General features: G+C 50.0%; 1 protein-coding gene across 5 annotated transcripts; it reads left to right on the top strand.

The window, feature by feature from the left end:
- The first annotated feature begins 1,441 nt into the window (after window positions 1-1,441).
- ZFYVE27 (zinc finger FYVE-type containing 27) lies at window positions 1,442-20,228 on the top strand. Of its 5 annotated transcripts, none has more exons than XM_072805779.1 (13): window positions 1,442-1,628; window positions 2,996-3,193; window positions 4,343-4,413; window positions 6,187-6,373; window positions 9,308-9,403; window positions 10,162-10,274; window positions 11,004-11,143; window positions 11,649-11,720; window positions 13,080-13,100; window positions 13,270-13,414; window positions 17,159-17,205; window positions 17,506-17,587; window positions 18,185-18,303. In XM_072805779.1, the coding sequence occupies exons 2-13, from the start codon at window positions 2,997-2,999 to the stop codon at window positions 18,247-18,249; spliced, it is 1,236 nt and encodes a 411-aa protein (XP_072661880.1). In that variant the 5' UTR covers window positions 1,442-1,628; window position 2,996; the 3' UTR covers window positions 18,250-18,303. The 5 variants fall into 5 exon arrangements, with proteins under 5 accessions (XP_072661880.1, XP_072661877.1, XP_072661878.1 ...); XM_072805776.1 differs by lacking the exon at window positions 18,185-18,303 and adding an exon at window positions 17,838-18,164; XM_072805778.1 differs by lacking the exon at window positions 18,185-18,303 and adding an exon at window positions 18,603-20,228 and having other exon boundaries at window positions 1,444-1,628.
- Window positions 20,229-26,591: the final 6,363 nt, after the last annotated feature.

The following is a 26,591-nucleotide window of genomic DNA, read 5'->3' as shown; positions in this document are numbered from 1 at the left end:
AAAGTATTAGAGTTTTAGGTTTACAAACAAAAAATTGCCAAGAAATACAGAGTTCCCACATCCTAGCACCACCTGCCCTTGCACACGGTTTGCTTATCAACCTCTTCAACGGTATACTTGCCACACTGACATTCTTTTCTCTTCCCACTCCTATTTTCCAGCTTCTTCTACTCAGCATTCCCCACTAGTATTTCTCCAAGGTCCAATCATGTGGGCCATACACACCTTCGCTTAGAGATGCAGACTAACCACTGCAAAACGTCAAGTTATTAGTTATCCACTTTTACTATTTTGTTTCCTTTTTTTTTTTTTAAGATTTTTACTTATTTATTCATGAGTGACACACACAGAGAGAGAGAGGCAGAGACATAGGCAGAGGGAGAAGCAGGCTCCCTGAAGGGATCCCAATGTGGGACTCCATCCTGGGGCCCTGGGACCGTCCTCTGAGCAGAAGGCGATGCTCAACTGCTGAGCCACCCAAGCACCCCACTGCTATTTTATATTCTCTTTCAGTCTCTTTCACTTAGCAGTGGCACTAGGACTTGAGGCAAAGTATGAAGACAAAATGCTGGAGAAGGGAAAGAAAGAACTGAGCAAACTTCATTATACAAAATTCAAAGTTAGACCCCCCAAAAGCAGAGTCTAGCTGACCAGTGTCTAATTATCAGGAGAAGCCATCGTTCATTGATATTGGTCGTGGCTGTTCCTTTCTGGTCTTTAGAGCCTTCTTGTATCCTCGTATCCCCTCCTTGTATCTCCCTCTATCGCACCCCCCCCCAAAAAAAATGTCTAGTTCTTGAATAATATCTCTCAACGCAGATCTGCTGGAAGAGAGCACCAATTATACTACCGGACAGCCACTGGCCCACCCAGTGAGGAATTGCAAAGAAACTAAAATTCATCTTTGGAGTAAGTTATTGATTTACAACTACTTGTGAAATTTCAGGTGGTTAGGATATTAAAGAAATAAAAAACCATCTTTCTATACTTCTAGACTCATCCAAAGGAGGAGAGGCAGAACGCGGCAGACAAGCCTGGCCCAGCCACGGAGCCAGGTCCATTCCCCTGAGAAGGAGGATTTCGGGCTGCTGCTTAGTGGTGCGCGTGGGGATGCGGCTCTGTCTGCCCTGCAGCTGTTTGGAGGGGGGAGAACTTCCCGCTGGGGCACAGAAGGGCTACAGACATCTGACTCCCGCTTGGACCAACCGGTTGGATTTGGACCAAGGCGGCGAGACGAACAGTCGTAAAGCTCGTGCTCCCGGGGCTGCGCGGCGACTCCGCGAACCGCGGCCCCCCGGGACCCACCGAATCCGGGCGGGGCCGAGCGAGGAGACGCACAGGCGCAGTGCGGCCGGAGGCGCTCACCTGTGCCGGGGTGGGCGGGGCTAAACGCGGGCGCGGGAGGCGGGGCGGCGTGGTGACGTCATGAGCACGCCGCCGCAGAGCAATTCGCGTCCCGGAAGCGTTGGCGGCGGCGGAGGCTCTTGGATTTGCGGCTCCAGAGAGGCCCCTGGAAGCGGCGCGTCCTCGGGGTGGGGCGGGCCTGAGGCAACGCTCGCGGGCCTCGTGGCCCTTCAGTGCTCCGTGGCCGTCCCCGCCCCTCCCCCGCCCCCCCAGCGACCGGGCAGGTGAGGCGCTACCCGTCCTTATCTCCAGGCCTCCGCCAGCCGTGCGGACTTGGGCGCCTGGACGCCGCGGGGGTCACCACCTGCTGGCCCAGCCGCTTGGGGCGTGGCCTTCCGTGCGGGCTGCGGGCCCCGGGCGGGCTCGGTGGGCTGCGGAGGGGACGGTCTGGGCCTCTGCCGGCGCTGCCCAGCCCCGCGCCCTCTCGGGGTCCTTTAGTCCGAGCTCCGCCTGCGGGTATTGCGGGCTCCCAGTGGCCACTTGGTCACATCCCCACCCCCAACCCCCGGCAGGCCGCCGTCCATTGCGAGGGACTGGCTCGTGTGCTGTGCGCCAAGGTTCCCGCGTGCCGCCCCCTCCTTTTCTTTTTTAGAGTTTGGAGTAGGACTTTGAATTAGGGAAGAGGGTGAGGGTGCCCCTCCTCGGAGACGGGCTTTATGGAAGGAAGTGACTGCCCCGTGGGGTTGAAGGAAAAAGGGAGATAATGAGCAGGAATGATCCGGGAAGTGGTTGAGAGTAGAAAGGAGAAAGAAGCCGCAGATGTGGCGGCCAGGAGAAAGCTTGGGAGCCCTAGAGGATGGACAGTGCGTTCGCTCATTAGTGAGCATTCATTAACCGTCCACTGAGTGCACAAGCATGGTAAATGGAAGACGTGGTTTTTGACCTGTCAAGAAGCGCAGACCGGCAAGAAAGCAGGGAGTTTTAGTTTGGTGTGATAAATGCTATTAGGGCAAGTACCTGATCCATTGGGATTATTAGAGATGGTCTCCCATTCCAGACTGGGGGCCTTGGCAAAACAGATCTCTCAGATCAAGGGAGCAGTGTTTCAGCCCATACCTGAAGGATGAGTAGGAGTTAACCAGGTGAAGAGTGGGTGAAAAATATACCAGGTCATCATTTCTTTTTAGACATCATGCTGCCTCTTCGCAGCAACCATGTGTGCTTGGTCTTTATGGTTTTTACTCTTGATGGATCTGTGGGGAAAAGAACATTAGATGAAGAGTCATATGAGAAGGATTTTATTTTATTTTTTAAAAGATTTTTATTTTATTTTTATCCGTGAGAGATAGAGAGAGGCAGGGACCTAGGGAGAGGGAGAAGCAGGCTCCATCCCAGGACCCTCGGGATCACAACCTGAGCCAAAGGCAGACTCTCACCAGTGAGCCACTTAGGGGCCCCGAAGAGCAGGATTTTATATCTGGGCAATTCACTATTCCCTGCTGAATGTGTTTCCTTTCTGTGAAATGGGTATTCCATCTGTAACCCTTCCTACCTCTCAGGTTTATTATAGGCATCACGTAAAATAACGTAAGTAGAAGTGTTTTGGGGATTGTAAGGGCAATGCAAATGTCGGGAATTATTATGATTGCAGGATGCAGACGTCAGAGCGTGAGGGGAGTGGGCCAGAGGTGAGCCCCAGCGTGATCCCTGAGGCTCCCCTGGAAACTCCACCTGCCCCTACCAAGTCCCCGGCATTTGATCTTTTCAACTTGGTTCTATCCTACAAGAGGCTGGAGATCTATCTGGAACCCCTGAAGGATGCAGGTGACGGTGTTCGGTACTTGCTCAGGTAACAGACTTTGTAGAGTTGCTCTGATTGTTTTGGCCTTCTGCTTTCCTGCTCCATAGTTGTGCTGGTCGTTTAGGTGGTTGCTGGGCTGTCCCTTCTGCCCTAGTGAGGAGTGGTTCTGGGAGGTCTGTTGGTTCCCTGGGCTTATTCTGGGCCTGCCCCAGGAGAGGCAGGCCCTAGGAACCATGTGGTCTTTCTGCAGTTTATTTTCTGGGCTTTAGTAAACTCATTCCTTAGGACTGCTAACTAGCTCTGAACATTGGGCTTTCTAAATCTTGAAGGAGATTTTTTTCCTCTTTTCTCTCAATATTAGCATAATTAATGTTAAAATTAGGATGTAATTTTGAACATCAGTTAAATAAAAATACCTGTGAATAAGGAGGTACCCTTTTCACCAATCTTTTAGGATTATGGAGCTCAAAATTTTTTGTTCTTATTTTGCTTTGAGTTTTCTTATTTTTGTTTTGTTCTTGATTTGCTTTGATGAAATCAAATAATTTATAAAAGAAATCTCTAGTTTCTTTTTTCCCTTTTCTGCTCACTGTATTTATCTTAAAGACTTTTATTTATTTATTTATTTTTTTAATTTTTATTTATTTATGATAGTCAGAGAGAGAGAGAGAGAGAGGCAGAGACACAGGCAGAGGGAGAAGCAGGCTCCATGCACCGGGAGCCCGACGTGGGATTCGATCCCGGGTCTCCAGGATCATGCCCTGGGCCAAAGGCAGGCGCTAAACCGCTGCGCCACCCAGGGATCCCAGGGAAAATTTTAAAGAAGAAAGTTCGTCATTGTCACCTCTTAAAGAGACCAGAACGTTACGAAACACAGGTTAAAGTGTTGACTGGGTTTCTTAACAGATACTTTATATAATCTTCTCTTCTGGGAGAAAGTTCCACAGGTCTTCTAGTTCTGAGAGGATACCTTTTCTTATCCTGGGGCCTAATGTGTGACCTCAGCTCCTCTCCTGGTTGCCTGTCCATGTGAGAGGCCTACTTTTCATTTCTCCTTGACACTCTGAGCTCTGAGCCCCCTCCTCTTGCTCCTGGTTTTGATGACCCGCCCGTGATGGCTGCCCCTCCCTTTCCCCTCTGCCCTGCCAAACTGGAGGAGTGGCCATTTTCAGTGACCAGGACTTTCTTGTGTTGTAGGTGGCAGACGCCTTTGTGTTCCTTGCTGACCTGCATGGGCCTCAACGTCTTGTTCCTCACTTTGAATGAGGGTAAGAACTGATTCCAGGGGGTTTTTGTGAATGAATGTGGGAAGGAATTCTAAGAATTGGCCGCTTGTGTTGCCATGGAGTTGGCCTCCCTCCGTGTCTGCTCCATGTCAGAAAACCGGCTTGAGAGAGACATACTCTGAGCTAGAATCATGGCTAGGTTGTTGGGGTGACTTTGAACAGGGGTTTTTTAACCTGTTTTTTAAGGCCTAATTTTCCTCATCTCTAAGGGGAGGATAATAATAGTGCTGTTCTCAGAGGGTAGTGGTGAGGAACGAGGTAGCCTGTGTATAACATTTAGCACGGTGCCTGACACAGTAAGCCACCAATGTATTGTAGCTAATGTTTCCTTCTTGACTGAATGCTGGTGCTGTGACCTTTTCCAATTTTTTTTTTTTTTTAATTTTAAGACTTTATTTATTTATTTATTTATTTATTTATTTATTTATTTATTTATTTATGAGAGACACTGAGAGAGAGGCAGAGACACGGGCAGAGGGAGAAGCAGGCTCCATGTGGGGAGCCTGATGCGGGACTAGATCCCCGGATCCTGGGATCACGCCCTGAGCTGAAGGCAGATGCTCAACCACTGAGCCACCCAGGCGTCCTAGCCTTTTCCTATTTTGATTTCCAAGCTGATTGTTGGGGTCATTGAGGGCATGACATGGGGTGAGGGTGCCAGGAAGGTGAATGGTTAAGAGATTTCTGCCACATTTATTGATTTCCTCTAGCTCGGCAGGTGAGCCTGGATGGGGCTGCCAGGCAGTCACCAGCTCTGAGGGGTCTGTAGCCTTTGAGGTGGATGTGTGGACACGTGGGTGGCTCTTGAGATCTTGGGTAATAATGTCTTCTGGGGACCTCTTGTGACAAGGTATACCAGGACCCAGCGCTTTTCCTGTTTGGAACTGACAGATGGCTGCAGAAAAAGCCATCTTTTTCTGAAAAAGCCCCCCCTTAGTGGGGGGGGGGGGTATGTGAAAGGCCTGGGACAGAATGTTCTGAGGAGCTGGGTTCTTTATTCATGTATTCATTCTTCTATCAAACTTATATTTCTCAAGTGTCTCCTTTGTTTCCTATGGAGATACGGATTCAGTGGATTGAAAATAAGCCCTGTTTTCACATAAGACCTCATTTTGTTTCTTAGTAGGACCCTTTGTCTCATCCAAACTCAGATATCCTTCTCAAGCTGTTAAGATTTTTCTGTAATCCTATGACCGATATTTAACCAGCATTTGCTCTGTCCCCAGTGCTCTGTTAGCTTGCTTTGGGGGTACCATGCTAAATGGAAGAAAGTCCTTTGGATTTTCTCTCAGCCTCCCCATTTCTTAGTCTACAGTGGTCTGGTCTGTGGTGGTCTAAAAGCCCTCGTGGCCCAGAGGTCAGAATGTCAGTCGTGGGCAGTTCCCAGCAGTCAGACTCCAAGCATGAGCCACCTGCTAGGTGCTAGCATAGGTTGGTTAGTATTTTAAAAAAAATGGACCTGGAACTATAGCAGTGACCAAATGGATGAAGTCCCGGTCCTTAAGAGCCTGTTTTATTTGTGGAGGAGACAACAACTATGCCTGTAATCAGTCATGTGGTGATAAATCCTCTGAGGAAAAGTAAAGCTGAGTTAAAGGAGAGTGAGCAGGGGTGACACTGTTTCATCTGAGGTGATCAGGGAAGGCATTTTGGACAGAGCCCTGGAGGAGGTGAGGGAGTAAGCATGTGGGCATCTGGTAGGCAGAGGCTCCTGGTCTTGCTCCTCATTTACCTGCAGTGTTATTGATCCCATAGGCGCATGGTACTCAGTGGGTGCCCTGATGATTTCAGTGCCTGCCCTCCTGGGCTACCTTCAGGAGGTATGCCGGGCACGGCTGCCTGAGTCTGACCTGATGCGGAGGAAGTATCACAGTGTGAGGCAGGAGGACCTCCAGAAAGTTCGCCTGTCTCGCCCTGAGGCTGTGGCTGAGGTGAAGAGCTTGTGAGTATGGAAGGGGCCGGGGAGGTGGGAGAGATGGTCACAGGAACGGGAGCCACCACACTGACTGCTTAGTGTCAGGCGTCATGTCAGGGAAACCACAGATGTTCTTTTCTTTCATCTTTTTAACAGCTCTGGGAGATAGCTGCTATTATTATTATTTTTTAAAGATTTTATTTTTTTATTCATAACAGACACACAGAGAGGCAGAGAGACACAGGCAGAGGGAGAAGCAGGCTCCATGTGGGGAGCCCGACATGGGACTCGATCCCGGGTCTCCAGGATCATGCCCTGGGCCAAAGGCAGGCACCAAATCGCTGAGCCACCCAGGCTGCCCAGATAGCTGCTGCTATTTTCCATTTATGGATGAGGAAAAAGGCTTACATGGCGAAAAGGTGACCCGGCTGGGATGAGAATCCAGATCTAGCTGATTTCACAACTCGTGTTCTTTCCACTAAAGAGACAGTTTAGGGTCTTGACTAAGCACGTGCATGCATAAGTCACGGGAAATCCCACACTTGATGGTTGACATTGGGTGGGTTGCTCAGCCTCTCTGTGACTCAGGTTCCTCACCTGTTAAATGGGATACTAGTAGACTTACCTCCTGGGTGGTTGTGAAGATTGAATGAGTGGTACCCGGGAAGTGTTCGGTGAATGTCACTCACTGTCCCTACACTATTGAAAAGCTTCCTTAGTGTGATAGAGCTGGTACTTCTGAAGAAGCATGTTAAGACCGTTGATAACCATAACCATGGCATCTGCAAGGCTTCAAAAAAAGTTACAAACGGAGGCCTGCGTCAGCTGTCTGGAGTGGGGTCTGGGTATCTATGGTTTTTAATCCCTTCCCCCCTTCCCCCTTTTTAAATGACTTTAAACTCAAATGGGAATTAGAATAATACAAAGAACTGCCACAGGCCCTTTACCCAGTTAGAACAGTTACTAACATTTTGCCACATTGGCTTCATCTTGCACTTTGTTCTTTTTTTTCTTGAACTGTTTGAAAGTAAGTTGTAAATATCATGCCTGTTTACCCCAAATGCTTCTTTCCTAAGAGCAAGGACATTCTCTTATATATCCATAAGCGTGGAAATTTTACATAGCTAGCATTCGCATTAGTGCATTTAATATATAGTTCATAATCAGATTTTACCAGTGGTATTAATAAGGGCTTTTATATAAATTTCTTCTGATCCAGAATCGAGTCCTGAGTCATACGTTGCATTTTGTTTTTATATCTTTTTAGACTCCTGTTTTTTTTTTTCTTTTTTTTTTTTCTTAGACTCCTGTAACCTGGAATAGTTCTTTAGTCTTTGTTTCTCATGACTTTGACATTTTTAAAGAGAACAAGCTTATTATTTTGTATAATTTCCCTCAATTTGAGGTTGTTTGCCTCCTTATGAGTAGACTGAGGTGATTCATTTTTGCAGGAATGTGACAGTATTTGTGTTGTTGTCAGTATATGATATCAGGAGGTACATGATGTCAGCCTGTCTCCTTAGGGGAGATTTTTTTTAAAGATTTATTTATCATGAAAGACAGAGAGAGAGGCAGAGACATAGGCAGAGGGAGAAGCAGGCTCTCCGCAGGGAGCCAGATGAGGGACTTGATCCCAAATCCCTGGATCACGCCCTGAGCCAAAGGCAGATGCTCAACCTCTGAGCCACCCAGGCGTCCCCTTAGGGGAGATTCTAACTTTGATCATTTGGTTAAGGTTTCTCTACTATAAAATGACCATTGCTGGGTCTTGTCTTTATTAATTTAGTACTGTAACAGTTGCAAAGGTGATTTTTGAGTTGTCATTGTTAGCTAGCATTCTGCTCTAGGAAAGAGCTCTTCCATCTTATCAGTATGAACTGAAAATTCTTAATTTCATTTAGTGAATTGTAATCCATTACTGTCATTATATTGATCTCATTTTTTTTTAATTTTATTTATTTATTCATGAGACACAGAGACAGAGACACAGGCAGAGGGAGAAGCTGTCTCCATGCAGGGAGCCTGACGCGGGACTCGATCCCGGGTCTCCAGGATCAGACCCTGGGCTCAAGGCGGTGCTACACTCCTGAGCCACCCAAGCTGCCTGATCTCAAACTGTCCTAAGTTGGGCAGTAGGAGCTCTTTTGAACTGGCTCCTGTGTTCTTTTGGTGTGTCTCCATGTTTTTAAAAAATATTTATTTATTACAGAGAAAGATGTGCAAGTGCATGCACATGGAGGTGGGAGGGTCGGGGTGGAGGGGCAGAGGGAGAAAGAGAGAATCTCAAGCAGACTCCCCACTGAGCTTGAAACCTGTGTGGGGGCTTGATCCCATGACCCTGAGATCATGACCTGAGCTAGACTCAAGAGTTGGATGCTCAACTGACTGAGCCCCCTAGGCGTCCATGTTCCATCATTTATGAGTGCATATGATACTCAGATTCGTCTTATACTTGGCACTGCCCCAGCTCTGGAATCAGCCATTTCTCCACGAAGCCCTTATAAACCGAGAGCTGGGTGCAGCATGCATTTATTGCTTCTGAGGGTGCATTCATATAAAAAAAAAAAAAAAAAAACTCTCCAAGTGAGGCTGCCTCACACCTCAGGTGGAGACCCAGTCTCCTCTATCCTGCCATTTATCCTACAACTGCAATGTGTTTGTGAGGTGGGTACCTTGCCTTCATTTTACCTCAGCCCTGGGAAAGTTAAGCAGACATCCCGATAGCAACAACTAGGAAGAGACCCAAGCAGGAACATTTGTACTGTTTGCATCTCTGTAGGGGTCCCAAAAGAGGACTGAAATGTGTGTATGCAGTTTCTCCTGAGCTCTCTGGCTCCTCCCATGGGTTCACAGGGACCAGCTGCTTCTGGCTAGCTGTGCCTGTGAAGTCCTGGGTTCTGTGGCACCGAGCTGTGGTAGGCCCTTGGGCGTGCGGCTCACGGAAGCCCCCTGTGCCCACAGCCTGATCCAGCTGGAGGCCCTCCTGAGCCGCCTCTGCCGCACCTGTGAAGCTGCCTACCGCGTGCTGCACTGGGAGAACCCCACCGCATCCTCACAGTGAGTGGCCCCTGTTCTCCCCACTGCTGCTCTGTGGGGATTTGCCACAGCAGCCTCTGCTCCCCTAGCTCAGAGGAGGAGAACCTCTGAGGCTCTTGGGTGCAGACCTGCACATGAATGTCAGGGATGTACTGCTTTTAGCTGTGGTGAAAAAAAATTTTTTTTAAGATTTTATTTATTTATTCATGATAGACACAGAGAGAGAGAGAGAGAGAGAGAGAGAGAGGGAGAGAGAGACAGGCAGAGGGAGAAGCAGGCCCCACGCAGGGAGCCCAGTGTGGGACTCGATCCCAGGACTCCAGGATCAGGCTCTGGTATGAAGGCAGGCGCTAAACTGTTGAACCACCCAGGAATTCCCGAAAAAAAAAAAATATATATATATATATATATTTTAAAGATTTTATTTATTTATTCATAGAGATGCAGCGAGAGAGAGAGAGAGAGAGAGAGAGAGAGAGAGGCAGAGACACAGGCAGAGGGAGAAGCAGGCATCATGCAGGGAGCCTGACGGACTCATCCAGGATCTCCAGGATCAGGCCCTGGGCTGCAGGCGGTGCTAAACCGCTGCGCCACTGGGGCTGTCCCTGAAAATATTTTAATAGTAGAAACAGAACTCACCATGTAATCTTTCACCCTCTTGTTTGATTAGCAGATGTCGTGTTTATTAAGTGTGCCAGTTGCCGTGTGTCTGTGTTCCACAGTGATGTCCTTCTGATCTTACGAATTTCTCATACTTTGGTTCCTCTCTGTCGATGCAGGTTCTATGGGGTTCTTCTGGGCACGGTTTGCATGCTGTATCTGCTGCCCCTGTGCTGGGTCCTTGCCCTTTTAAACAGCACACTTTTTCTGGGAAATGTGGAGTTCTTCCGAGGTAAGTCCTGGACAGCTAGACAGAAAGAGATGGGGCCCAGACTCCTGGCTAGGGTGGGCTCCACTTTGTATGTGTCTCTACGGCTAATAATCTGTTTGCTGTGCCTTCCACAAGGGGGCAGCACCACACCAGGGTACTTCCTGGGAGGGCTCCTGTATCTCTAAGGTGTGAGGTGGGATACAGGAGAGACTGCTACTGTAGGGATCTCCCTTCCCAAGGCAGGTGAATCCCTGCTCACATGATGTGATGGCTTCTGGGAGATGAGAGATGGTGGTTTTCCCAGTGCTGCCACCCGCCTCCTGGGGTGTAGCCACCTGGAGTAGCTGCCACTTCTTGTGCCATCCCAGAGTTCTTGTCTGCTATCTAGCTTCTAAAGCAGCATGGCAGTCTGGGGAGGCCTGAGCCATAGAAACCTGGGCTTGTACTATGTTTGGGTGATGGCTGTATTTGTTTTGCTTCCTGTAGTTGGGTAATTGGTTACAGAAACCCTAATTTATCTCGCACTTACTACATTTAATCTCTCTAGAACAATCACATAGGGTGGGTGGTAGTCTTTCTGTTTTATTTATGGGGCTTAGGTTAGGTGACTTGTTCAGTTAGGAGGGTGACTTTCCTGCAGCCGAGTGGGCTGCTGGTGGAGGAAGCCAGCCACCTGGAGAAGAGGATACCCCCAGAGCACCACTCATTCCATCCTGTTTCTGCCTCCCACCCTGTCCTTGCCCTGGGTAGTGGTGTCTGAATACAGGGCATGTCTGCAGCGGCGGATGAACCCCAAGCAGAAAGACAGTGTCTTTGAGAGCCCACCACTGCCAGAGGCTGGGGGAAAGTGTGCCCTGCCAGACTGCACGCCCGCACCCACGCCCACAGAGGTGAGCACCCCCTATTAGGGCTGAGCCTGCTGCAGGCAGGTCATGGAGCCTTCTTGTTCCCAGCTTGTTCATACCACTTTTTATAGTTCCTGCTGTTTCCCTGGCCTCATCTTCTCTGGAATGTTGAATAATAAACATTTATTGATATTAACCCTATGAGGTGTAGATTGCTTCTGAGAATGAGAGGGTTCTCTTCTGCACAGGAGAAGGCTGAGGCACCAAGTGCTTGTCCCAGTGTGATAGGGCCAGGACTCAGACCAGGCCCTGTAGTTCTAGAACCTGTGCTCTGCAGCCACTGTTGGACCATGTCTTGGGCCCATGTCCTTATCCCTGTTAGGTCAGAGAGTGCCCTCCTTCCCGTGACTTCTTTCTTGCATGTGTGCTGTCTTCTCTGGGGCAAGAATGAGTGTTCAAGAGAACCTGGATGCTGGCTCCCGGGAGCTGGTAGCCTTGACCTCAGGGAGCAAGGCTACCATCCCTCTCCTGTAATAGTCTCTCTTCCCAGGACCTCACGCCCGGCAGTGTGGAGGAGGCTGAGGAGGCTGAGCCCGATGAGGAGTTTAAAGATGCTATTGAGGTGGGTAGCCCTTCCCCACCACCTTCTACTGATCATGCTGGAAAGTCGGGTGGTCCAGGAGCTGGGTGGCTTCTCACATCCCGAGTCTAGGTTTTTCAGTTCTCTTGTATCAAATGAGAAACTGGAACTTGCGAGCTAGAGCTCACTGGGTGAAAGGATGCCTCTGAACTTCCACCCGTTCTGTGACTGACCTAGTCATCTGCCCAGGACAGGGATGGCTCTGGAAACCTCTGGGAAGTACCTGTGGTGGGAGGTGGATCATTCATCACCTAGGCTGGAGACTCTGGGCTTGGGGCCTTGGGTGTGGGGAAGGCAGCTTTAGGGGAGGTTCCTGCCCTGGGTCTCTGACTGCTATTATGCAGAGTGAGGTCCCCCTCTTTTGGGGACAGAGAGGAGAAGCTAGAGAAAGTGGTTGTAGGCCAAGTACTAGATCAAAGAGTCTTTCTGTTTTTAAGACAGTGATTTAAACTGTAGTTCACAGGAGCATTTATTTGTCATGTAAGACTTAAAAGCATTTACAAATGGAGAGATTTCAATGAAAAGTCTGGATTTTCAGTTTTTCTGAAAAATCAGAAGCCCTGGTAGCCCTGAGTCTGTAGTGGTCAGTGTAGCTGGGGAATGACTGTCTCCTTTTACAAAAGTCACCGAGTCCCCACCACTGCCCCCACCCCCCTCTTGTACCCAATCACTGAGTTCTGGTGTGGTTGCTGTGGTCACAGCTGTGCTTCCACATAACAGGAAGTCATTCCTCTTGTCTCTATAATGTGAGACATTGAGGTGTAAGAAAAGGGGTCTTGTGCATTGCCCCTGGGCCTGTGATTTACCCTAGCCCATGTCACTATTACCCTGGCCTCATCATGTAGGCATTTGAATTTTCGCCTGCTTAAAGATTTCTCCAAGACTTGAATATACGATTGTAGACTGTGCATCTTGGTGCTGGTAGGGAATATATGCAGCCAGGGCTTTCAGGCTCTTTTGTTCATAACCCATAGTAATGAGGCCATTTTATGTCTTGGCCTAGTTCATGCTTATGTCTAAAATATGTAAGATGTAAATGAGGCAAAAGCTTTCTGAAAATACATTATAAGGGATATTTTCTGTTCTATTTTGTTCTATTGAAATAATAAGCTACGTAATTATTTCACCCAGTTTGAGAAACAGTAGTATACAGCTTCTCTCAAGCTTATTTAATGCTGGGCTCCTTTTCTGGGGGGCTCTGTTAACATCAACCTTTGTGGCGTGCTTAGACAGAGTGGTGCTTCTGTGTTTCCTTTTGCCTGGGCTCCTCATTCCAGCAGCGTCCTCCTTCTTGCTATCTCTCTCTGTTTTCTCTCCTTCCCCCCGCGACTTGGGAGGCAGGAGACCCACTTGGTGGTGCTGGTAAGTAGGAGCCTTGGTGAGCTGGGCAGGGGCTGGGCAGGGGGAGGGCGACAGCAACTGAGCCAGCCATCACCGTGCCTTGTGGGGTCTACTGTGCTGGGTGCCCCTGCACGTGGGTCCCACAGCGCTGCCATGAGGTGGGCAGGACTGGAAGGAGATGTTCCCACAGGAGGATGACGAAGGTGCCCCGTGCCCTGCAGAGGATGAGCTGGTTCTGCAGGACAATGGGTTCCTGAGCAAGAATGAGGTGCTGCGCAGCAAGGTGTCACGGCTCACGGAACGGCTCCGCAAACGCTACCCTACCAACAACTTTGGTACGGCTAGGGCTGAGAAACAGAGCGGCGTGGGCACTATGGGGCCAGGGTTTTGGAATTGTGGGCCCTGGGGAAGGTAGCAAACACACGGTGGGACTGCCAAGGGAGTGAGTGTGAGTTCCTTCTTGTCACCTTGTCCTCCTTGAACATTAGCTTGTAGGAAGTTGAGGCATTCTGTTCTAGAAATGCCACTCTGAGATGTAGAGAGGTGTAATCCTGAGACAGAGCCTCAGAAGACAGTGTAGAATAATGGCTGAGAACAGAATGTAGTCTGATTGCCCGATGTAAATCTCAGCCCTACTGGGTGTCCTTGAACAAATGATTTAACCTCTCTGTGCCTCAGTTTCCCTTTCTATAAAAGAGTAGTAATAATAGTTCTTACCTTACAGGGTTCTTAGAGGTCTCTAATGAAGTTATGCTTATTAAGTGGTAGCACAGTGCTGGCTAGATCACAGTAAGTGCTTAATAAGGGGTGTTGTTAATACAAGGGGTCCTGGTCCATCCTGCAGGTGTCTAGGAGCTTTTTTTCCTACCCAGGTTGAAACAAGTTGAAGGAAAAAAAATATCTTCCTCTGGGCATGATAGAACCCTGAGGTCCCTTCTCCTAAGCCAAGTTCATAGACCAGCGACTCCTTATTTTATTTGGGAGTTTGGGGAAGGTCAAGGAAGGCAGCTTTAGAGAAGGGTGCACTTGACTGTTGGCATGGTGGGAAACTTGACTCAACCCAGGAGAGCAGTTGCTGAGCCAGATAGAGTTCTCGCTGAAGAAAGCAGGTGATTTGGGGGCCACACTGATCTTGAGGAAGAACCTTGGTTGTGCTTGCTATCAGCTGATAGGAGGATGGCATTGTCTATACTGTGTATTATGGTGGGAGTGAGTTCTAGGGTCTGTACCTGGGAGAAGCCCCTAGGGTTCATTTGAGGAATTTGACCCAGGGCATTCAGGGCACTGCCTTGCTGCCCCTGTAGCACTCAGGGCAGTTGCTTTTGAGGATTAGAGGTCCTGGACATACTGTTGCTTTCTGGTCTGAGTGCCTCCCTTCTCTGGGGCACTGTATTCAGTGCCCTTGCACATACACGGTATCATGTAGTCCCGACGGTAGATGCAATAGGGACAGGCAGTTCTTAGATGCTTAGAAGCAGCTGGGTTCCAGAAGTCCCAAGTACCACTCCACAAGAATTAGTACTCTTGCTTTATCTAGCCTGTGATTCATTTGTATGTATGAAGTTTAAGTAAAGGCCTTAGATGTTCTCATTTGCAGGTGAACAACCTTAGGTGAGAAAAGTGATTTGCCCCATGTCTTCAGCCAGTAAAAAATGGCTGAGCTGTGACTCAAATTCACACCATCTGATCTGGCTCCTGTGTTCTTGTTTTTTCTAACTCATCTTGCTCCCTTTGCCTTAGTATCTGAAGTCCTGGTTTTATGTCTGTCTTATTTCAGTATTTGGTTTTTGGTTCGGGTAATCCCTGCCAGGATGTGTGGAGTTCACATGAGGATGGCGAGGGCAGACCGTGCTGCTTTTTTCTAAGCCCCTGTTAATTCCCATTCTTTGAGACTGCTCACTGTCCTTTCCCTGCAATGCTCTCAAGCTCTTTGCTGTGGGGGCAGGTGTAGCAGCTCTGCTCCTAGGTCTGGCTCCTGCAGACCAGAGTGAGATGAGCCAGCCACCCTTGGACTGGCTGTCACTGCATGATGGGGATGCATGGGACAGTTGAGAACAGGCTGCTCAGGAGCTTCTATGTGGTCCCACTCTGGCCCTGAGGCTCTTCGACTATTATCCTGGCAGGGCCCATGCAGTTGTAGGCTCCTTTCTGTTCCCATGGCATCATCACCTGGTGAGTCAGGCCCTTTGCTGAGAATGAGGGCAAGTAGAGTTGGTAGATTAAGTTGTCACTTAACTGACTGAACCACCTGGGTGCCCCAAGGTGGGTTGCTTTGCTTACATTCTTAGTGTGGGGGACAAGGTGTTGGAGTAGCCTGGTTGCTGGTTTGGCATCAAGGCAGCCGCACCTGTTGTACTTTTTCCTCTCTTCTGCTGGGCCTGGAGCTGACTGGCAGCAGTGGTATTCGGCTTACGCACCTTGGCCTCAGGCTTCTTGCTCTGGCATGGGCCCTTCTTTCTTTCTTTCTTTTTTTTTTTAATTTTTATTTATTTATGATAGTCACACAGAGAGAGAGAGAGAGAGAGAGGCAGAGACACAGGCAGAGGGAGAAGCAGGCTCCATGCACCGGGAGCCCAATGTGGGATTCGATCCCGGGTCTCCAGGATCGCGCCCTGGGCCAAAGGCAGGTGCTAAACCGCTGCGCCACCCAGGGATCCCCCTTCTTTCTTTGAACACAGAAAGTATCCTATAGTGAAGGCTGCTAGGGATTCTGGTGGAACAGATTAAGGGACCACATGTAGCTGTTAGTGTAGCTCTGGGCCTTTATGTGAGGGTGAGGCCTGGGGCTCTGTACCTGGTCACATAGCTGGTTCCAGAGGCCCAGCTTCCTGAAGCTGCTCATTGCTCTGGCTGGATCCCAGGAGGCCTTTGGGCCCCAGGTTGTAGACACTTAATCCAGGTGCCTTATTATCCACTCCCAAGTGTTTTCAGGACCCAGCTCCACTTCCTTCTGGGCCCACAGTCCTGGGCTGGGCTCTGTAGCCCCTTTCGGGACCCCCTTCATGCCCATTGTGGCCCCCTGCCAGGCCTTTCTCCCCTGGCTCAGTGCCCCCTGCATGGAGAGTTCTGCCTCAGGCCACAGTCCATGTTCCCAGGGACAGCTCTTGGAACCTTCTTTGTTCTCTTTAGGTTTTGCTTTTGTTCCTGGAGCTTGGTAAAGTCATCAGGCCCAGTGTGACCTTTCCTGTCCTCAGGCCTCAGTTTGCTTCCTTTTTTGGTTCCCTTCATTCACCCCCCTTCATGTGCCCCCTTCAGCAGACTGTATCTTTATTGCAGTCTGCCTTTCTGTCTGTCATTTTCCTGGGGGTGTGGGTGGGTGGTGAGTGGTGAGCACAGGGGCCTCTGAAAGAATGGTTGGTTCCCCTCCCTCTCTGTCCTTTATGTCTTTTTGAAACCCCCTTGCCTCCTCCCGTGCATTTGCTAAGCTGCCATTGACTCCTCCACCATGGTTGTGCCGTGGTTGCATGTGGTGGTTTGGGGTGGGGATGGGGGTGTTTTGTGGCCTGTCCTGTCCATCCTGCCCTCTGCTTGCAGTGCCTGTGCCCCTGCCCTGCCCTTGAAAGGGGCCTGGTTCTGAGCTCCTCTCCTAGATCTTCAGATGACAGGAAGCAGGAGTCTGGGGTTCTAGGCATTTCTGAATTCCCTGTGAGCAGACTCTTTGTCAGGAGACACTTAGGAAGGGGTTGTATTGGGCAGGTTTCATCTGAGCTCTTTGGAGCTGCCTTCTCTGAAGGATGCATGTCATCAGGTCCCTCCTGACCTCCAGGGAGCAGATTCTGCTGGGTGCTCTTCAGCTTCTGCAGGACATGCGGGTGGGGCCTGGAAGCCCTGGGAGGGTACTTCCACTAGCAGCTGCATATGGTCTGCAGACATGGATTCCCAGGGACCTTGGGAATTTTCCTTTTAGCTTGAGTCCCCTTCTGGCTCTGGATCTGGACTTTGCCCCCTTGCTCATTGCTTCTGGCCAAAATGTGGGGGCTGGGCTGGCAGCCTTAGTGGTCCCATTTAGAGGAGCAGGAGCAGGTGAGAGTTGAGAGCCCTGGGCTCCTCAAGGCTGAGCTGCTGCCTCTGTTTGTCAGGGAACTGTACGGGCTGCTCGGCCACCTTCTCAGTTCTGAAGAAGAGGGTAAGTCTTGAGGGTGCGTTTTTGGGGACTTGGGATGAGATGCAGGGGAGGAGAGGGAGTCATTGGGCCACATCAGGCCTGGGGTCCGAGGTTTGCTTCAGTGAGCAGGGATCTGCTGTCCCTGTGCCCATGTCTTCACCAGCCTTCCCATTGGATGTCATCTTTGCCCTGTCCTGCCCCTCTTGGGCACCTCCCTGTTCCCCTGCTAGTCCCAGGTTCCTTGGGTGGGATCAGCTGATGGAAAGGAGGGAGGCTCCTGGTGTGGGGGACATATCTGATACTGACCATGGCTCTTTGCAGCGGAGCTGCAGTAACTGTGGAAACAGCTTCTGTTCTCGGTGCTGTTCCTTCAAGGTGCCCAAATCTTCCATGGGGGCCACAGGTGAGTGGGGCAGGTAGCTGGGGCTCAGGGCGTTGGGAGGGGTTGGCTGGTTGCCACCTCCCCCAGGGGGTGCTGCTGTGTGTGTGTGTGTGTGTGTGTGTGTGGGAAGGGAGCAGGGAGTCAGTGAGAGGGCAGGGGGACTCAGGATCCTGGCTGGCCTGTAGAAATGTCTCTGCTGTCCTTTAACAAATCAAACATTGAAGTATTTTATGCATGCAGAAGAATATATTTAATGTATCTGAATTATAAGGCATAATACCGAATACCTGTGGCTGCTTCACTGAAGGTAAAAAACAGAACATTAACGACCCCTCCGCCCAAGGCTACCCGGCACCACCCTGCCTTCCCCAAGGAAACTACTGTGCTGAATTTTATTCTTTTTCTATTACCTTGGTAATACTTTGAAGAAAATGAAAAAAATAATTTTTTCCATAAGAGCTGTGTGTACTTACTGTAAATAAAAGATATAGAGCATCAGTCTGTGCACATAGGATAAATGCATATGCATGTTCTAAAAAATTGGGAGCATGTTTTGCATACTGCCTGTAATATGTTATAAATTGAGGCTTTTTTTTGTTTTCTTTCTGGTCATGCAAGTAACATATGCTTATTCTAGAAGATTTGGAGATTATTGTACAGAAGAAGAAGGAAGAAAAAAGTAATCCTGTAATTTTACTACCTAGAGATAACCACTGTTAAAACGTTTTGGAAAATTTTTTTCTGGTATTTTATTTAAAAAATTTTTTAGTGATGTTTTCTCGGTGCCTAGATAATTTCTAATGCAGAGCACCTAGCAGAGGCCTGCTGTTGGTATGGTCATGGTCATTCCTAAAGTCCCCAGTCCCCATGGAAAGAGGAGTCTGAGAGCACTCTAGTGAGCTGGGTTAGTGAAGATGTGGACTGAGTGGTGGGTGGCTTTTGTGGGACTTTGCGGGTTGGGAGGTGGTTGTACTATTGGGGGCCATGAACTGAAGGGCATGAGGAAGTGTCTCACCAAGTTCTTCCTCCTTTTCAGCCCCTGAAGCCCAGAGAGAGACTGTTTTTGTGTGTGCCTCGTGTAACCAGACCTTGAGCAAGTGAGAAGAGGGGCTGGGGTCTAAAGTGGGCGTCGGTCCCTGGGGCCAGCAGCAGATCTCACTCTCCTGTCCCTAGCCCCATGTGGTATATGCTGGGCAAATGTGGCCTGAACGTTAGGTAGGCTTCCCCTTCCTCTCCTTGCTGTCTCCAGCTGGGTTCTGGAGCCACTCCCTACTCCTGTGGATGGTTAGTAAATGGCAGTTCTCAAAACCCAGAGGGAAGAGGAGCCCCTGGAGGGCCTGGCACGTTTGCCCTCCTCTGCCCTGGGCTGAATTTAGTGGACTCAGAGCTAGGCAGGAAATATAAACTAGAGGGCAGTAGTGAGCTAGGCCTGGTCTCTGCATCAGGGCGTCACTCCACACCTGACAATTCTAGGAGACCACAGATGAGAGATTGGGAGAAGAGATTCTTCCTCTGCTTGTTACTGGGCCCTGTCGCTTGGCCTCTGAGAACCTGCAGAAGGGCTTGGGCATGGCAGGACCCAACTCTGCTCTTTGAATGTCCCTTCAGGCATCAGCATCTCATTGTTTCTCCACCAGAGGGCTTGGCCAAAGCTAACAAGACCAAAAGTCCTAGAAATAGGGTTGAAGTTTCCATATTCTCCCAGAGGAGGATGTGTCTAGGAGGGCCTGTCAGAGTCCTTTAGTATTAAGTGGAGCAAAACATAGGGAGCCCGAGCAGCTCAAAGGATATCAGGCTCACCTTGAAGAAACCTTGACTTGCAGAATTTCAGCCTACATATTACCCTGGCGACAGCTCCACTGGGTTAGATGCTAGGCATTCAGATTTCCCTTATTCCTCCTGTTCAGAGCCTCCGGCACTCTTCCTCTGGCCCAAAGCTCTGTTTCCCCTCCCTGGCCGCTTGTTCCATGGAGTGTGTTACAGGCAAGCAAAGCAGAGGTCTTGAAGCCCTTGACCCTTGGGTGCCTGGGAAGTGTAGGATCTCTCCGGGCTGTGTCCTAGATTCTAGCATTGTTCCCCAGCAGGACAGTTCACTTACGGATTAAGGCCACTTGAGGACCCCATCATGTATTTTCAATACTTTTATGTTCACTTCTGGATTCTTAGGGTATCAGTGTCTCTTCCTAAGCCTTGAGCGGGCTCAGGCACCCTTTCCCTACCCTGGAGCTGCCCTGCCTTCTGAAATATTTATTTATTTATTGCATGGTTCCTGGGAACATGTGGCACAAGGAATGGGATGAAGAGGATGGTGAGGGGTTCTCCTGCTCTAGGATGCTTCCCTGGCGTCATGGGCTGCTGGGGACCCAGGACCCATAGGAGGGGGTTCCTGAGCAGGGATCCGATGAGGCGGGCAGGGGAGACAAGACCGTCCCAGGCCAGATTTCTTGCCAGTCTGGTTAGGGCTGGTCAGCCAGGGGCCTGCTCTAGGCCAGGGAGGTGCATGTCCTTGGGACACCAGGCAGGCCTTGGTATACTCCCTTCCTTGGGCTCCTTTGTTAAGAGATGACAGTTAAGTACCCTGTGCTTTACTTACACTGGAGAGGAATGCAAAGGATCTCTGTGTATATGGAGAATTGTCAATAAAAAGGCCTGAAGCTTCTTATGTTTTTGTCCTGGTCCTTGCACTAACCCTCTCTCTGAGGCTGGAGATCCAGACTCCCCCCTCATTGGCCAAGTTTGCAGGCTTGCGCTGTGCCTGCAGGACAGGGCTGGAGGGGGCATGGAGACTGAATCCCTGGGGTCTGCGGGGGGAGGGGGAGGAAAGCTGTGCCTGTATAGGTGGGGCTCAGCACGTGTTTTTCAGATTGACTTGAGGCTCCGTCTTGTGACCAAATTGTGAGTGGTTGGGGTTAGGACCAGGACTTGTCAAACACTAAGCAATGCAGGCTTTAGAATGGAAGGATTTTAGCTAATCCTTCTTAGAAAGCAAAAAAGGATTGGTCCCCAGGGAGGCTGAGAGCCAGCCGAAAGAGGATTGGCTGTGAGATGGGACAGATAAGTAGTTCTCTGAAAGCAGGGTTTGTGGGGTGTTTATGGGGTACCAGGCACAGTGATGAATGTTTTGTACACATTCTTTTATTTAATCCTTATGATGGTTCTATGAGGTTGGCACTGTTCTCCCCATTTTATAAGGGAGACATTGAGGCCAAGGGAAGTGAAGTAGTGGCAATGAAAGGTTTGGCCTGGCACCCTGCAGAGTCTTCCAGATGGAGGCCTGGGGCAGTGAAGAGGGCGGGGGAGAGGCCTTGCTTCCAAGGTGAGGTTAGGTTGCAGCCCTGTTCTTGCCCCCAACCCCCCCATGCATGTGCTGCTCTCACAGACCTTGGCCTGGTCCAGGTGGGATTTCGCCTAACTCAGGAACCTCCCCGAGTTGTGGGGCCCTGCCGCCCTGAAGGGCCTCGAGGCACAGCCTGGTGGCAGTAAGAGGTAGGCACTGCTATGGCAGGCCCCATGCTTGGCCTCCTCTGCCATCGGCTGCAGTCATGCTGGAGTGAGTTGCCACAGGGCCATTGGCCCCAGGCCTCTGTGCTGCTTCCTCTGTAAAATGGGTGTGATAGTGATCTCTACATTTTAGGGCTGCTCTGGGGAGTAAATGAGATGATCCACTCTAGGCATGGAGCATGATGCCTGGCGCACAGTAAAAGTTCTACAAATGCCAACCCGTTACTGCCATGCTGGCAATCTTAAGGAAAAGATAACTGTCCTGGGTGGCTTAGAACAGTGTTTTTTGTTTTGTTTTTTGTTTGTTCTTGTTTTCCTTTTTTTTTAAACCAGAGACTAATTTTAGATTATTATTCAGGAAAGAATCTGAGGTCAGAGTGTAGTTTGAAAAAGCCGAGACAATATTATTTTATTTTGGGAAAATGAAAACAAAGCCTAATGTTGGTGAAACAGTTTGTACCACAAGTAGACTTTGGGACATGGGATACTGGGAAACACGGGTTTTATCCATTGGGTCTGGAGCCTTAAAGAAGGGAAGCCAGGGGGTCACCTCCTTGTTCCCTTCAGTGTGTGTGAGGGCCTCAGTGAGAGCAGGCCAGGGATGGATGACTTTCAAGTGCAGGTACCACCTGGAAAATGAAGCCATGGAGGGGTTTACCAGGATTGGATTGTGTCTTACAGCTGGCTGGGGTCCACAGTGTGGAGAGGACCAAATGTGAGGTGGCCTGGGGGACAGACTGTTCATAGTAGAACTGGATGCCTGGTTTAAAAGATGCCTCCAGTTTGCTCTCAGGCACCCATTAGGAGGAATAGTAGCCAGGTTTTGCTCCAGCTCTGGTGATCATTGGGGCAGACCTGGGACAGATAGCCAGCCCCCACAACCTGGCTTGAGTTGTGGGTTCTGTTGATCTTTTTGTGGTTTGGTAGGTGGGGAGCAGTCACTGCCCTGGCAGACTTTGAACTGGTCCTAGTTTCTGGGTTCTTCCAGGATTTGTAGTTGATCTGCTGGCCCTCGGAACTAAAGCCAAACAAAAACTCCATTTTCATGCCCTTACCTCCATGGAACCTTCGAGGCACCCGTTTTGAGAGGCCCTGGCTCAGGCATCTATCCTATAGCTGGTGGCTGGTCCTGAGATCACAGTAACACCTACGTTTATTGAGCACTGTGCCAGGCAACATGCTGAGCATGTTGTTTTTACTTAAACCTCATGGCAATCCCAAAGCTAGGTTCTATTATTAACTCCATTTAACCAATGAGTAAAATAGAGGCCTGGAGAGGTTAAGTAATCTGCCCAAGGTCACGTAACTAGTAAGCTGTGGAGCCAGGGTGTGAATCGTGCCACAGGTACTTGTAGAGGCCTTATCAGAGAAACTTTGGGTGAATACACAGCCTTGGCTGTCACCCTCCCCTCTGTTCTACCTTGCCCCCACTAGCTTACCCCCACTTGCCCCAGGATCTTCAGAGCCACTGAGCTAATGAGAGGGACCTGCCCATCCTGAGCCCTAGCAAAGTAGGCTCAGCCTCCAGGGGAACAGAGGCAGCCTTGTGGCAGGAGCACCCCCCACCCCAGCACCATCCCCCCTTGGTCGGGTCTGTTTCAACACCCCAGAGCAGCACATTCCATTCTCTGGCACAGCTGGGGGTTGGGGATTCCGGATTCCCCACCCAGCTGCCTGTTGGCTGCCTGTTTTCTTCAGGGCCCCAGCAGAGCCTGCTGTCTGTGCTCAGATACTGGGTCCCAGCCACATGCATTCCAGCAGCAACCACCCCCCACGTTGGATTTCCCAAGGAGTGAACTTTAGCCAGGATTACAGCCGACTAAACAGTTGTGGGTTGTGAGCTTCCTTTGTGGGGCTCAAGAGCCTCAAATCTGATGAGGCTGAGAGGGGAGGAGGGGTCGGGTAGGCTGCTTTGGGTCAGGAGAAAAGCTGCTGTCTGAGGCTGGCTCCTCTGCTACTGTCAGGGCCCTTGGAGTGGGATCTGAGGAGGGCTCCCAGAAATCTTCCTCTGAGGGTGGCAGAGGCATTGCTGTCTGTATCCCACCCCTACTTGGCGTCACCCCCTGCAAGCAGTAGTATAGTGGTTAAGAGCCTGGGGTCAAATCCTGGCACCACTACTATGTACAAGCTGTGTGTCCTTCAATAAGTTCATTGACCTCTCTGAACCCCAGCCTTCTCATTAAAATGGTGATAATAATACTAACCTCAAAGGGCTGTTGGCAGGCTTAAATTAGAATATTAGAGTGAGGGGTGCCTGGGTGGCTCAGTTGGTTGAGCGTCTGACTCTTGATTTTTGGCTCAGGTCATGATCTCAGGGTTGTGAGATCAAGCCCTGAGTTGGACTCTGCGCTCAGTGCAGGGTCTGCTTGAGGATTCTCTCTCCTTTTCACTCTCTGCCCCTCCCCACTCATGTGGGTGCGCACGTACACTTTCTCTCTCAAATAAATAAAATCTTTTTCTTTTTTTTAATAAAATCTTTAAAAAAAAAAAAAAGAATACCAGAGTGCTTAGAGTAGTGCGTGTCATCTAGCATGGGCTTGATATTTATTGATTACTAGTATTATTATATGTCTTCTCCCTTCTACTGGCTTCTACTCCCTTCTACATACCCCCCAGGAATGTATTTTCTGAAGTAAAATGCCAAATGTAGGTTCTGACCTCCTGAAAGTAGCAACTCTGGGTTTTAGGTGAGATGTTCCTGTCTTCTTTCTGCCTTAACAAATCAGGAATGTACTGAGTACCTGTTATGTGCAGGCACCATGCTAAGCCAGGTCAAGGCCTTTGATTAGTAAAATATTAATTATCATTTAATGAATATCTTCTAAATGCTGGGCACTAGTTCCAGGAACTTTTCATGTGTTTCCCCACTTACCACTCAGCCACTCTGTGAAATAGACATTATTACTCCATTTTATAGTTAGGCAGTGTCCCTAATGTCACATGGTCACTAAGTCACAGGATTGGAACCTAAAACTGGGCCCTACTACCTCTTTTCATGTGATCCTGAGTATTTTTTTTAAAATACTTATTTTTAGAGGAGGTGTGTGAGTTGGGGGAGGGGCAGAGACAGAGAGGGAGAAGCAGACTCCCAGCTGGATGCAGATCCCGATGACCCTGAGATCATGACCTGAGCCGGAATGAAGAGTCAGATGCTTAACTGACTGAGCCACCCAGGCACCCTTGATCCTGAATATTTAGCATCCTGCCCAAAATCCTTCCTGTTCTTTATCAGAACTCTGATTTTGTACCCAACTGAAACACTTGACTTCCTTTACTCCCTTGCAACTAGGGGTGGCCATGTGACTTAGTTCTGGCCGGTGAGCTAAAAGTGGAAATCTACCAGGTGGGACTTGTTGGGAAATTACTGTTTTCCTGATCAAAAGGGCCAGAGGCAGCTGACATGCTGTTTTTGCTCCCCTTCTCTGCCTTGCTGCCTGGAATGTGGTTGAGAAGTGGTGAGGAGGAGGCACTGTTTGTAACCACGAGAACAGAAGCCATCCTCTGGCAGAGCAGGAAGACCAAATGAGTCTGGGACATGGACCTCCCACCTGTCCATCTCCAGACCTCTCTTATGGGGATGCCCTCGTTTCTTGAGGTTTCTGTCAGATGTAGTCATTCACTGACACACAGCCCAGATGCTCCCTGGGCAGCACCACCTGTCTCTTCAGACCGGCCAGCGGGGAGCGTGTTGTGACCGCAGGAAATGAAGGGTGGGCCTAGGCCTTGTGAGGCCTCCCCTGGTTTGGGGGAAGATTCTTCTTGGTCCTAGGGAGGAGACTGCTGGGGGCTCTGACAATAGATGCTGGGGAACAGAGCTGATACATAGAGCATGACCCCTGTGTTGGTGGGTGGGTGAGGAGGGTCTTGCCGGGGCTTCCCGGGATGGGTTAAGGGAGCCTCTCCCCCCCCCTGCTCCATCTCACTGGCTGCCAGCACCTGACAGAGATCAGTATTGTGATCCTGCCAGAAGTAGCTTGAGTCCTGTGTGTTCAGTGGAAAAATAATCCTGGGCCCTGGTTGACCATAGAAGTGTCCGTAAATATTTGGTCGGGGTAGGAGGCTGGGAGACAAGGGGCAGATTCAGGGAGCTGGTAGGCTGGGCAGGCTTTGGGTGAGGGTGGGTGGCAGTGGCTTCCTCAGAGTTGAGGAGAAACAAGCAGGCCTCTGCTGCTCCTGACCTGTGGTGAGGCCACCTGACTGCCCAGGGAGGTGATTTACGGGCAGGCTGTCAGACCACCTGTTAGTTCACAATTGGCCCCACAGCAGAATTTGGACCCTTTTGCCTTCTTCATTTCTCTATGGCATCCTGCTTCTCTGAGAGCCCTGGAAGCCGAGTGCTCACAAGGGAATGCAGCTGCAGTGTCTTGGAGGAACAGGAAGCCTCGACTGGACTTGGTAGCTAGACTCTCACTATTGAGGAAAGCTGCTCTGGGGGTGTCCCCAGCCCCTGCTCTGGATACATCTGCCTTGTTCCTCAGCATCTGATGACAAACTCCAAGTCTCTTTCCTGGTGCCACCCCTTCCAAATGCTGGTCATCTGAGTGCAGGAACCTGTTGCCTCCCTTTCAAGCCTCCTCCCCTCCCTGCCCCATTCTGCTCCAGGTAGCAGCACCATCTGCTCTGAGCTCGCTGAAGAAGTCCTCAGTTAGAATAGCCACTTCCTGCCCAGCATGCTGGACCGAGATCCTTCCAGCTGAGTTCCCCTCAGCCCCTCCCCCTCCTCCTGCCTCAGATCAAGGTCTTCAACCCAGGCTGCATACCACCCCAGGGAGCTTATAGAGATTCAGATTTCTGAGCACCCTCCAGATATTCAGATTTAATTGCTTAAGTGGGGCCCCCATTTTGCAAAAGCTCTCTAGATGATTTGAAGGTTTATGTGTTAAAATGCAGATTCTGAAACAGCAGGCCTGGGGTGGGGCCTGAGCTTTTGTGTTTCTCACCAGCTCTAGGCAATGCTGCTCCTCTGGTCCCTGTGGCACTTGCCTACACCATTATCCCCACCCGGTTCAGACCAGTGCAGAGGGTGGGAGATAGGGGTGGAGGGGATGGGGGCGTGGAGGGGGTGGTGTGTGTGTGTGTGTGTGTGTGTGTGTGTGTGTGTGTGTGTGTAGAGTGTCACAGGGGTAGGAATTGACTTGTGTATAGGCCCTTGGCTCTTCAGAGTAGTGCCCAGTGGTCCAGCCTTCTTGGGATCTGAGGAGCAGGTATTTCCAGGGACGTGCTTCAGGACTGTGGAGCCTTTTGACCCTGGGAGCAGACTGGGGATCTTGGTGTCTCTCTCCTTCTTTGGGAAAAAAAGGATGGTTATCTCCCTTCCTCACTTAGTGCTGGGGAAGAGCAGGGTGATCCTCACTCTGTGCTCTCGGGATCCTACAAGAACATGGGTGTTGCTCTTAGGCATTCCAAGTATGTCTGTGTGGACAGGCTGTGGGTTATGACAAGGGCCTCTTTCTAAAAGTCTCTTCTGAACCTCCCTCTCCCCACCTTTGGGGACCAGCTGACAAATAACCTAGTCAAAACCAAC

This window comes from Canis lupus, chromosome 29 (assembly GCF_048164855.1).
Source record: "Canis lupus baileyi chromosome 29, mCanLup2.hap1, whole genome shotgun sequence".
In the NCBI taxonomy this organism is placed as follows: Eukaryota; Metazoa; Chordata; class Mammalia; order Carnivora; family Canidae; genus Canis; species Canis lupus.
This window is presented reverse-complemented; position numbering and strand designations above follow the sequence as displayed.